The sequence below is a fragment of the Oryzias latipes genome, chromosome 1, assembly GCF_002234675.1.
Source record: "Oryzias latipes chromosome 1, ASM223467v1".
Lineage (NCBI taxonomy): Eukaryota > Metazoa > Chordata > Actinopteri > Beloniformes > Adrianichthyidae > Oryzias > Oryzias latipes.
The window spans coordinates 30,253,708-30,266,437 of record NC_019859.2 but is presented as its reverse complement, the minus strand read 5'-3'; the positions used below and the strand labels follow the sequence as shown (position 1 = coordinate 30,266,437).

Sequence of the window (12,730 nt, the reverse complement as noted above, 5' to 3'; positions counted from 1 at the left end):
GCATCCTCACAAGCCTGGTGGTACGCCTGGAGGCATCCCTTGAGGGAGGGGTACTGTCAGGTACCAGGGATCAGGGCGGTAAGAATTGTTTTCCGGTTTTATTTTGACAACTTCCGGTTACGTTCCTTGTTTATGTTTGCTGTCTTTACTTCTGTGATTTGTCGCACCTGGTTCGCACCTGTTTTCACTTCTCTGTGGTGTATATATTCTGTGTTTGGCCGGTACTTGTCACCGGATCGTTTTGGTTGCTTGCCTTCTTGGTTCTAGTCGTATGATTAAATCCTTCTTACCTACCTTCTGGCATCCCGCGCTTGTGTCCACCTCTCGAGTCCTGCCACATATTTATCAATCAGGTCTAAACATTTAAAATAAACAGATTTAACATTTCAATTAAACAATTAGTTTTCTCAAATAAATATAACATTTAGATTTAGATCAGGAGCACGATTTAACATTTTGATTTTACTTGAACAATTCACATTTAGACTTAATATTAAGATTATACTTTCAGATATAACATCAAGATTTAGAGTTTACATTTAAAATAAAAGGTACATTTGAATTTACGTTAATATTTTGATCTGAATTGTGGTTTTACATTTAGATTTAGATAAGAAAACTTTACTTGTGTTAAGTCTTGGAACATCTATTCCACCAAAATAACACAGGGATCAGTTTTAGTATTCACAGCTGCAAGAACCTTCCATAAAGGAACCCCTCGTTCTTTCTGACCACAGATCTTCCATGTTGACGCCCACACTGGCTCAACCGTTTCCACTGCGTCATATTTGCATCTTGAGACCATCTAGTAATGGAACTCAATGTCCTTTTCCTCTCTTCTTTTAATTCTAAACTCTTTTGTGACTCCTTCTCTGCTCCACGAACACCTGAAGCTTTCTAAACCACACCCACCACAAACATGTCACATGACATTTGCATAAAAGCCGCTCTTTTGTTATTCGGTTGAGTCTTCACCCACTTACTTGAATGAATCAGAACACACACATAAGCCTTAAAAACGTTTGTTCTTAATCTGACAGGATCCTCCCCAGCATCCCACCATCTCCGCTCAGCTGAGTGGAAAGGGTTTCATTCTGCTTTTACACATTTATAAAATCTGTTGTCTTTCTGAAGCAACAGAAAAAATAAATAAATGTTTTATTGATATAACAAGGTGATATAAATAATTTATTATACAAGGAAAACACAAGGAATCTGGAAAACTACACCTGCACTGTTTAGTACCCAGTACAGTACTTACAGGGTACTTAAATGGTATTTACATGGTACTTTTTTTTTAAAACTACTTGTTCTTTTTACGGAACCTAATAAGTACTTACATGGTTTTTGTGACTTCTCTACACTACATGGTACTTGCTGTGTATTTATGTGGTTACTGGGTATTTATATTATACCTACAAAAGATACATTTACACAACATAAATATCTACTAGGTATAATATAAATACCCAGTATAAGTGTGAACCAAAGAGTACCACATACAGTCACAGAAAGTACCATGTAAGTACTGAGTAGGCAAAAAAGGTACCATGTAAGTGTCCAGTGGGTTTCATAAAAACTACCATGTAAATACCTCATAAGTACCCAGTAGTTAAAAAAAGGCACCATGTAAATACTACTTAAATACCCTTTAAGTACTATAATGTAAAAAAGTGTTATCAGTCAAACTGGTTGAATTTTTGGAATTTGAATCGAATCGTTGAGAAACTGAACCGTTGCACCCCTAATTATTGGAGTCAGGCATTGGACTTTAACTGAGATGATCCCATAATGGTTTATCCTCACAAAATAAACTAAGAAGCTGTAATGAGTAATACTGACAAGTTCAGACATCAAGAAACAACTTCAAGATGCTTTTTTACCTTTTCGTTGAAACACATTAAACATTTCTGACATTGTGAATATATTAATAATTTACATTGATGCCTTCTGATGCAGCTCACCAAACATCCTTCTTTCTGCCATTGCTGCCCCCCCCCCACCACCACACACACACACACAACACACACAACACACACACACACCCACACCCACACACACACACACACACCTGCAAACCAGCAGATGTGGAGTCAAGGCTCTGCGTACCCTTTCGTTACCCTGATGTCTGTGTTTTTATCAGCACCAACCCAAAAAGAGCCAGTTAGGGACAGCTGCACAAGCTCCGCACTGCTCCACAATTTTTATTCTCCAGGCCAATGACCCAACAGGTGGAAAATAACCCAACAGGAGCGACCAAACTTCATCACAGAAGTCTAAAATGTGAGGAAGGCAGTATTGGTTCGTGTTTCAAATTCGCATGGTGAAACAAGAGATGACAGACAAGTTAAAAAAGAGAAGAGGGGGACCTAAGGAAACCAACAGGAAACCAAATGAGCATAAAATTCATGTTTTCCAGAGCTTTACTAATTTGTAGTCCAGCTTCTGTAGCTCAAGAGGTTTTAGCATAGAACAGTGTTTTTCAACCAGTGTGCCGCGGCACACTAGTGTGCCGTGGGAGATGGTCAAGTGTGCCGTGGAAAATTGCCCTCATTACCTGATCTAAAAACATTAACCATCTCCAGGAAATCAGCTCTTTGTTCATCCAAACAGGTCCTGATAAAACACTGAGTAGTTAGGAATATGAAAGATCATAAAATACTTATTTCTTTGTGTTTAACTGATTCTATTAAAGACATTTTGATAAGAATGACGGTGTAGGTACCGGATGTTCTCGGGTTGCCGCATGTTCTCGGGGTCCTTCAGGGTCCTTCCAATGAGTTATATCACTAGTGGAGACATCACGTGGTTCCTCATTGGAGGAGAGCACCGCCATCTTGGTGAGGTCAAGTTTTGAAGACCAAACCACTTTTATAACATTTAATAAAGAGCTCTGTTTTTGCTTTCAATCACTTCATTATATGAAAAAGAAGAATGGCTTGAAATTGCTTAGTTTTGTTCAGAAATAAAAACTTCACGAGTACCCCTAACTTAACTAGTATTAGACTACTTAGGTTTTTTCTATGTTCCTTTATTTTATTTTACTTATGTTTTTATTTATTTGTGTGTTATGTTCATTGTTTCTTTTTTTCCCCTCTATTCTTTATTTTCTATGTCAATATGTTATATTTGGCAATGGTGACTGATCTTCGAGGCAATATTGATTACATCGTTATTGTTCGTTGTTAACGTTTATGTCATTGTTAATGTATGATACCGCAATTGTCAATAAAGTTTTTAAAAAAAATTAGCGACGTTAACTCATTGGTCGTGGCAACTTACAGCCAATCAAATAGTGTGACGTCATCATTGGTCGAAGGACCCCGAAGGACCCCGAGAACATCCGACAACCCGAGAACATCCGGTACCCACAACGGCACCGCGATTTACCTGCAGCTATAACTGTTTTCTGAAAAGTCCCGCAGCTTTTACTGTCTCCACGACTCCACCAATCATTCTTGAAGGCTTAATCACATGTCATCAGTCTGACCAATCAGAAGTGTTTAAAGTCTAAACTTCCTTGTTCCAATTTAGCTCATAACTCACTCATTTCCAACAAAAACACCAGCTAAAGCTCGTCTTTAGCGGTGTAGCTTTCCACAGAATCCGGTATCAGAGCGTGGAACAAGTGAACAAAACCATGAAACTCAGAGACGCAAGTGTTTCTGCCGTTTTCTCGCCGTATTCACACTACATCTCCCATGATGCATTGGCTTAAAGGGACAGCGCCTTAGCGTACAATGAGTCGTCCTTGTTACACGGATTGAAACCACAACGAACATACAGTTTGTATGTAACTTAACTTTTATTACATCTTTTAGAAAAAACATCTGCAACTTCCTGCTTTTACTGCCACAATTATCACAAAAATGCACGTCAGATTGGCGGTTGGGTTTGGTTGAAAAACACTGGCATAGAACACCGTTCTTTGTGGTGAAGCTGAACATCTACGCTCCATACTGGAGGAAGGAGGTATGGAGCAAACATGGGGACAAAATGATAATATTGAAAAGTCTTTAAGGGGTAAACTGTATGAGTTCTATTGTATCGGGAACATGTTTTTAGCATAAAGGCTCTCTGATGTTTTAATTCTATGAGTGATGCAGCTCTACTGATGGAATCAGGAATGACGCTGTTCCCTCAGCTATCAGCACCAGAAGCCAGCATTGGGTTTTGGAATGGTCATGGTTAACATCTGGCACTTGGGGAGTGCCAGATGTTGGGGAGGGTCTGAGTTGTGTTTACCTTTGAGCTCCAGCTCCTCCACTAAAGTGTCCAGAAGATGCATTTGTGGCCACCAGAGCTCAACTTCTCACCTCCTGAATGTTTATCCCAGAACCCTCTGCTCTCTACTCAACCACCGCTTGTGCACTGGCCCGTGCATTATAAGTGGTAGGGGTGACTCAGTGGTGACACAAGGGTGTGTGAGGCTCAGTGTGATTCAGTCATCCTAACACACATACATGGCAGCAAGGCCACTAAGTGTGGGAGACAGTTATGTTCGGTGACAGAGAGATACAATTGCTGCAAACGAAGGATCAGCCATGGCGGTTCTCCAGAGGAGTTCTCCTTATGAACTGGATTTTCTGAGTGGGATTGCTTGAGTAGTAGCATTCTAACAGAACATTCTTCTCCATTTCCGTCTTGTTCCAGTTGCCCACTTTCCATCTGGTCCCCCAGCACCTGACGCAGACCGGGTGACGTCTGAGCCGGCATGACATGTGATTCATTGTCTCTCATGGGTTATGAGGTAGGCAGTAGCGTTAAGGGTCTTGCCCAAGGACCCTCACTGAGTGATGTTAATTGTTCGCCATTGTTATAGTAATTGCCCCATTACCATTGCTTGCTATTAATTACTAACTAGCCAATTACGTGGCAGCAACTCAATGCATTTATGCATGTAGACTTGGTCAAGACGATCTGCTGTAGTTCAAACTGAGCATCAGAATGAGGAAGAAAGGTGACTGAAGTGACTTTAAACATGGCATGGTTGTTAGTGCCAGACGGGCTGGTCTGAGTAGTTCAAAAACTGTTGATATATTGATATGTACATCTCCTGAGTTTACAGAGAAGTTTACAAAAAATATCCAGTGAGTGGCAGGTCTGTGAGCAGAAATGCCATGTTGATGTCAGAGGAGTATGGTCAGACTGGTTCCAGCTGATGGAAAGACAACAGGAACTCATATAACCACTGGTTACAACCAAGGTCTGCAGAAGATCATCTCTGAACGCACAACACGTCAAACATTGATGCAGATGGACTACAGCAGCAGAAGACCATCGCAGGCGTAAAACCTGCCAGCTAAAAACAGGAAACTGAGGCTACAAGTCACACAGGCCCACCAGAACTGGACAATAGAAGATTGGAAAAATGTTGCCTGGTCTGATGAGTCTCCATTTCTGCTGCAATATTCGGATGGTAGGATTAGAATTTGGCGTCAACATAATGAAAACATGGACCCATCCTGCTTTGTATCAACGGTTCAGGCTGCTGGTGGCGGTGGTGTCATGGTGTGGGAGATACTTTCTTTGCACACTTTGGTCCCCTTGGTACCAATTGAGCATGGTTTAAATGCTGAAGCCCGAGTATTGCTGCTGACCATGTCCATCCCTTTATGACCACAATGTACGGTATAATCTTATGATGGCTACATCCAGCAGGTGGAATCATCTCAGACTGGTTTCTTGAACATGACAGTGAATGAACTAGACTCAAATGGCCTCCATGGTCACCTGTCCCTGGTATTTCTCGTGTTCCTTCTTCCTGATGTTGCCATCGCTTGGTACTGCCACATCCACCACAATGTCATTCCTCTGTTCTTTATCCACCACTACAATGTCTGGTTGGTTCCCCATTATGATCCTCTCAGTCTCTATCTAGAAATTCCACAGGATCTTTGCTTTCTTCCTCTACCACTTTTAGAAGTTTTCCCCACTTTGACCTACTGGTTTCCAGACCATATTCTGCACATGTTCCTGTATATTATTTATGGCACTTGGTTGTGGCGCTCCATGTATGCTTTCTCTGCCAGCCTCTGCACCCTGCCGTAATGTGCTGGATTGTTTCTGGGCCTCTTTGCACAGCCAACACCTTGGGTCTTGTCTAGTGCGGTAAATCTTAGCCTTTATCGCTCTGGTGCTCAGGGCATTGAAATATGTCTGCTAAGACAACATGATGTTGTCAAAAGCTTTTGACAAATCAATAAAAAATGAGGCGCAATGCTGTTTCTTATCAATTGCCATAATCATAGCATTTAACACCATCATGGTAGCTGTAAAACCTGGTTGAAATTCAGAAAGAATATTGCTGATCTGTTGGAAGTTTTGTAAGAGGTCACGAACAACAACATCTATAATACATAGCCATACGGCCATACGGAGGAGGATTCATTGGTACACTTTCATTTATAAGGCACTGCTTGGACTATTGCCGACCTACATCTGTTCCTTACTGTCACAGAGGAGCGCTGATTCTTATTCTCTTCGTTCACGTGATCATGTGTTGCTCTCTGTTCCATTTGCTCGCACCGAACTGGGCAAAAAGGCTTTTGTCCACTCTGCACCTTATGCATGGAACATGTTGCAGAAGGACTGGAACTTGACAGAGTTGATTTCCTTGAATGCTTTTAAATTTAAACAGAGAGGTCTCGAGGCTGACTCCTTAACATGTACTTGTTTTTCATAATCGGTTTGTTATTTCCTGTTATTTCGCTCTTTGTAATTATGTAACTGGATTTTAGTCGCTGCTGCCGCTTGGCCAGGACTCCCTTGAAAAAGAGGTTTTTTATCTTAATGGGACTTTCCTGGTTAAATAAAATAAAAAATATAAGATGAAACACATATATTGAATATTGGTTTTTAATTTGTCAAGATAGTTGGATTATCCCACCTTTAACACAAATTCAGGTTTTCAGACTTCCCAGAAATCTTAAGAGTTGAAAGGGATTGTGCTTACTAATCTGCACCCATCTTTAAAAAATGTGCCTAAATCAAATCGGGTCCTGGTGGTTTTCTGGGATCTAATGTTTCTGGAATTGCTCTTATATTGATTTGATTCGAGTCAATTGTACAGTCACTGGTCCAAAGACAACTCATGCTATTGTGAGTCTCCAAGTGTGGCATCTCCCTGTTCCGGACTCATTGTCCAGGTCAATCCAGGCCTTTAAGACCACCATAAAATAGGGGGCAGTACTCTCTGTCTTTATTGGTTTACTGTCACCCAACAAATGAAAGAAGAGAGGCCCGCGGCTGCGTGGAAAGCTTATGAAGCTTAAAAGTGTTTTTGATTTTTTTGTGATATTATTTGCTATAGTCTGGTCTGTTCAGGATGAAGCTGATTTCATGCCAGCTGTAGTAACCCTTGTGCTATCTTAGATGACCCCACCCTTGCATTGACGTGTTCTCCCTACCATGACAAAGGTGGACAAAGGTGGAAAGAATTCATGTAATCCATGGACACCAGTTAGGTTCACAAATGGTTTGGAACCTCTTCTGCACTTGGTTAGTTCTAGGCCATGTGGAATGAACTAGACACGAAATGCAAGACTGGACTTCTTCTGTTCTCAAGTTCCAGGACAGAATCGAACCGGATGTTGGGGTCGAAGATGCTCTAGCACTGGGTGGTTTGTCTGGTTTAAGTTTAAAATCATAATAGAAACGGTCATATTTGCTCCCAAACTGTTGCTCTTGTGACCATCTAAAGTGGGATATGCAGTGTTTATTAACACCCTTGATTCAACTTGTTTTACTACAGTTTGTAATATCTCAAGAACGTTTGACCAAATTTCTGTTATGGTCTTAAGAGCCGAGCTAATATTTGGGCTAACCCTCTACAAACATGGTCACAGGGCCCCAGTTAAGCAGAATAAACTACTGTGATATTATAACCAAAACTGTGATGTCCATGTCTGGATTAAAAGATTAAACAAATTAAACACAGGTAGAGATTGATTTACACATAAAAGATTACTCATTTCAAATAACCTTTTCCCTCTGAGCTCCATCTTCGTCATTCAAAGAGCCAGACTGCTTTTGAGATGTTTACAGAAAACAAGGTTGAAATCCATAACTGTGCACACAGCAGGACAGAAGACAGATGTTTTCACCTGAGATCAGGGGACAAGCAGAGCAGACGTTTTTTGGATGTGCTGATGGCTCAGACTTCATCACCTGTCCACCTTCGTACCCAAGTGAGGATTTTTCAAGTCAGCCTGCATATTCCCTCCCTGAGATGTCTTTTAAATTGGCGATGACAGAAAATGATTCCAGTTCTCACAGTCTGGATGTCTGAGGGAAACAGGTTCACTCTGCTAAATACTTCAGCAGGTTTTGGTTGGAGAGGTTTCTCACTGAATGTCGATGCTGCCTTCAGATTTTCTAAAGAACTGGAGTCAGCGTCTTATCTTGTAATCAACAGGTGATCACTTTTCTCAGAACATTTGTTAACATCACATGAAGCTCCTTCAACAATCCACAGAGATTCTAGTCCATCAGAGAGCCACTTCATTGACTCACACTTGCATCTCCATTTAAAAAACGTCTGTTTTCTGTCACGCTTCTTTGTCTGCGTCGTTGGCTGGAAAACGTCTCCAGGCTACTGAATCTAATTTTAATATATTTTATGACAAAAGACATTTTTAATAAGAAAATAAAAAAAATAAGACAAATCTATTTGAAAAAAAAAACTGCCTTTAAATTTGGAAGAAGGAAAATTCAAACATGTTTTTTTAATGGTAAAAATGAATGTTTTTGTATTCAGACTTGACACAATTGGTCTGCTAAGTGATCCAGAGTTCGATTTCCCCCATAATCCGTAACAAATGTTAAGTCTGAATGTACCCAAGTGGACCCTGGTCCACGAACGGGAACCGCACTGTGACTCATCTTTGGAGGTGGTCTCGGTTCGTTTCCAATCAGACTGAGCTTCAGTTCACTCCGTTATCTCAGTCTGAATATGCTCCAGGCACGAAGCCGTAATGCCACCGTGATGTATTATACATATTCGTGATGTAAACAGAGTAGGGAGGAAGAAAGTCTGACAATAAGACACAGCAACTCATTAAAATGTGGGCGGATGAGTGCAAGCTTTTTAAAGGAACGGCTAACTTTATCCACATTGCTTCTCACTGTTTTACCGACAATCTAAGTCATAAACACTTATCAGCATTTCACCTTTCAATTTAACATCTTCTGGAACCTCCTCGCTTTCTACTCGCGCTGCCATTCATCTGCTTCAGTTGTTGGTCCTCTCCCAAAACTCATGTCCAAAATGATCAAGTTCACTGAAGTTTTGAGATGATAGAGGTGTTTTTCAAACAGTTGATAAAACCTCTGATAAGATAAACAAGAGTAAACGTCATACTTTGAAAAAATACAACTTCTGACTTTTAAAAAGTAAGGCAGAAAAGCTTTCTTGAGTTGTAGCCTGAAATACCAAATACTTTGCAAACTTAATTCCTATTTGTAATGAAATGGGTTTCAAACCGAGATGTTTTCGCTCACGATGAGCCCTTTTCTCAGTAAATGTTCATCCCATTTTTCATGTTCTTCCTCTTTCCATTAAACCAAAGGTGGCAAAAAAAAGGGCCCCTTGTTTCCTCTGGTATGAACCATTTCCTCTCTTCTGTATTTAGAGATTTACTGGCTCTGCCACGAAGCCATCGGACCTCCAGGTGCAGATCCGCTTCCAGAATTCCACTGTGAATTTTCAATCCAAAGAGCTTCTCTGTGGATTTGTCTTCTTACCTTCTTTTTGGTCAGATGTCAATCACATTCATTTATAATCCTTTCGTTGTTTTTTATTCACAGTTGTCTTGAAGAAGGTTGACGATTAAGAAAGCAGCTGAGACTGGTGAACCGCCGATTGCTTTCACATGACAGAGGCTAGGATAGGCTCCAGCAACCCCATGAGCGGGTTTGGAAAATGGAGGAGCGGATGGACGGCCATGTAGAAAAAGATAGGAGTTTGTTGAAATTCAGTTTGTTCAACATGTTTGGACATTTGATCACTATTTAGTGAAATCATTGTTTATATCTATAAGAACATTACTACATTTGTCAATTTATGTTTATTTGACAAAAAAAGGGCTTTTTAAAAGAAAATATTAATATTAGTTAAATGTTTGGGACACAGAACTAGTTCTTAGGTTGCATTACTTATTCTGCAGATTTCATGCATTCTCACTTCTTTTAGCTTCATTTGTAAATTTTGAATTTTTTTGTGAGTGGTTCTATTTGTTGTTTTGTGTTAAAAAATCTCTTTGGGGGGAGGGGGGCTGTGTGTGGATTTATTTAATATTGCTGTAGGATTGTTGTGTTCAAGTCTGTGTTTTCTCACCCTAGTTTACTTTAATGCGCATCTAGTTTTCTTTGTTCTATTTTATGCAATTTCTTATGATTTTTTTTAATTAATAACTTTTACAAGTTGTCATCTGCTGTGACTTTCCTCATGTGAATAACTTATGGCTAAAAAAACAATACAAGTTATTTAGAAACGTCTGAAATGAAATAGTTAAAAAAAAGTGTATTACATTAAAAATGTTCATTTTAAAATCTTGTTTCTGCATAGCATCCGTTTTATTCCTAACAAATGACATCATGTGGTTGGGCTTCCTGATGAGATGCTAAACTAATATAATATTCTTTTCTTTATTTTTTTTGTACAACCAGAGGATAAGAACATGAGGTTCCTAAAAACCTACCAAATGTATGCCTGGAACTAGTCTGCCCCCTGCAGGCAAATTGGTCAAACGCCATTCATCGTGGTCAAACTTTATTGTGAAAAATTAGAGCAGTTCCTCCCCCACCCCCAAACAAATGAACAGCGCTCTGGAACAGCTTCCCTGTTGGTGCGACTCACACATGACGGACATTTCACAGTACGGTTCGACCCTGCGACCTCGCAGAGCTCATCGAATGCAGGAAGGACATCTTTAGTCATTTTTATGTTGTAGAAAAAAATGTAAGCACACATCATCTGACAGAATGGATTGAAGAAGTCATCAGTAAAAAGAAACGTTCTTTCACACAAACTAGACTAGAGTTCACACGAGAGTCAAAGTGTTAATAAATTAACCAAACTTCATTCCATAATTCAAATTTCAGCATCTTTTCGTCCCCCCACCCTGAGAAAAGTTTCCCCATAAATCACAATGAAATGGAGGAGACCCCGGATCAGATCAGGATCTAATCCTTGAAGGTCTCCAGCTGCCTGTCAGCTACAGTTTCTGTTAAAACATTTCAGAGAAAGCCTAAATCTACATGGACTTTCATAATACAGCCTCTTAGCAGCAGTCTGATTAGAATTCAGCGTGTGTGTCTGCTGTGGTTTTTCTGTTCTTAAACAGGGACAACAATGATTAAGACTACGATCAAAGGCATGGAAGTGCTTTCAGAACCACAAAAGGAAACTTGAAGTGAAAGGTAAATGTATCAAATCGGCTCTGAGATTTGGACTGCTGTGGGCTAAAGAACAAGGAGTGGTCTCTCCCGGGGGCTCCACCTGAGCCTGCTGTCAGAACACACCTTGACGAGCTAAAAGGCTGGCTGACACGGAAAACCCTGCGGTACCCGAGGCCGAGGCCTGCCTCACGTACGCCGCGCCTTCTGTCTCTTGTTCTGACGCTTGGCTTCATCTAGAGCGGCCCCGTCGGCGCTGGCCTGGGACATGCTCCTCACCCCCTGGATGCGGTTCACCAGCTGCAGCAGCATGGGAATCACCTGCACAACACGCCAGCACAGGAATTAAACACCGCCTGAATCCTCAACATGCAAACACGCTGCTCAAAATGGGATCAACTGGAAGGAATGCGCGACTTTGGGACTGACGACTCCCAGCTGAGTGGATCTACTAATAATAAGTCCGGTGTGGGGTTGGCGGTGCTCGTACCTTCTCGTGGTTGTATGCTGCCAGAAGCAGGAGCAGGGTGAAGGGCAGGGCGATGTAGGAGCCTTGAGCAACATCCTGGTCAGGCACTTTACGCTGAGAGACACAACGGCAGCCGTGAGGAGACAAAAACCCACAAACGTGTCAGAGAACCGAGGAGATGTGAGCCTCACGGTGGGGTTGAAGGTGAGCGTGATGTGCTTGTGGTGGCCGGCGGTGCTGAAGGACACCTGAGGCAGGGTGTAGTCGTACTGAGAGCGGGGCAGCGTGGAGTACAGCATCAGCATGTAGGTCTGAAAAAGCAAGAGAGCGCGTCTAGGAGGTTGGTGTGGGAAGCTGCGAAGCCTCTGAAACGTCAGGAAACGGCCCAAACCTCCCCATCCTGGTCCAGAGGAGGGAAGTGGAAGAACAAGGACTGTCCTAGAGACACACTGTTGATGGGATTGTCCAGATTGTCGCTTTTGTACAGTTTTACCTAAAATGAAAAATAAATAAGCATTCAGTGAAATGTACATGACGCTTAAGCCCTTTGGGGGGGTAGATCAGAGCGTTTCTCAGAGGATTTATTCAGTGGTGTACAAAGGAGAAAAACAGGAAACACATTTTCTAAATAGTTCAGACTGATGTAGAGTTGATGGACCACTCAGAACCTTAAAAAAAAAAACACATTTTAGTGGGTTATTTTACTACATAGTTTTCCATTTCAAATTTCCACTTTTCAATCTATTATCAAAACGTTCCCGGTGGTCTTTTATTATGACTAGACCTGCACACAAAATAGAAAATTTATCGTTTTCGCAATTTCAAGCGGTGAAATACGCATACTGCAAAAGACGGCGAAAACTG

General features: G+C 41.1%; 1 protein-coding gene across 1 annotated transcript in view; it reads right to left on the bottom strand.

The window, feature by feature from the left end:
• Positions 1-10,754: 10,754 nt before the first annotated feature.
• Positions 10,755-12,730, bottom strand: part of LOC101163550 (nodal modulator 1-like) — a 28,765-nt gene continuing 26,789 nt past the window's right edge. The window contains 4 exon segments of the mRNA XM_020705661.2: positions 10,755-11,718; positions 11,888-11,980; positions 12,058-12,177; positions 12,258-12,359. Coding sequence (XP_020561320.1) covers positions 11,587-11,718; positions 11,888-11,980; positions 12,058-12,177; positions 12,258-12,359 — 447 coding nt within the window. The 3' untranslated portion in view covers positions 10,755-11,586.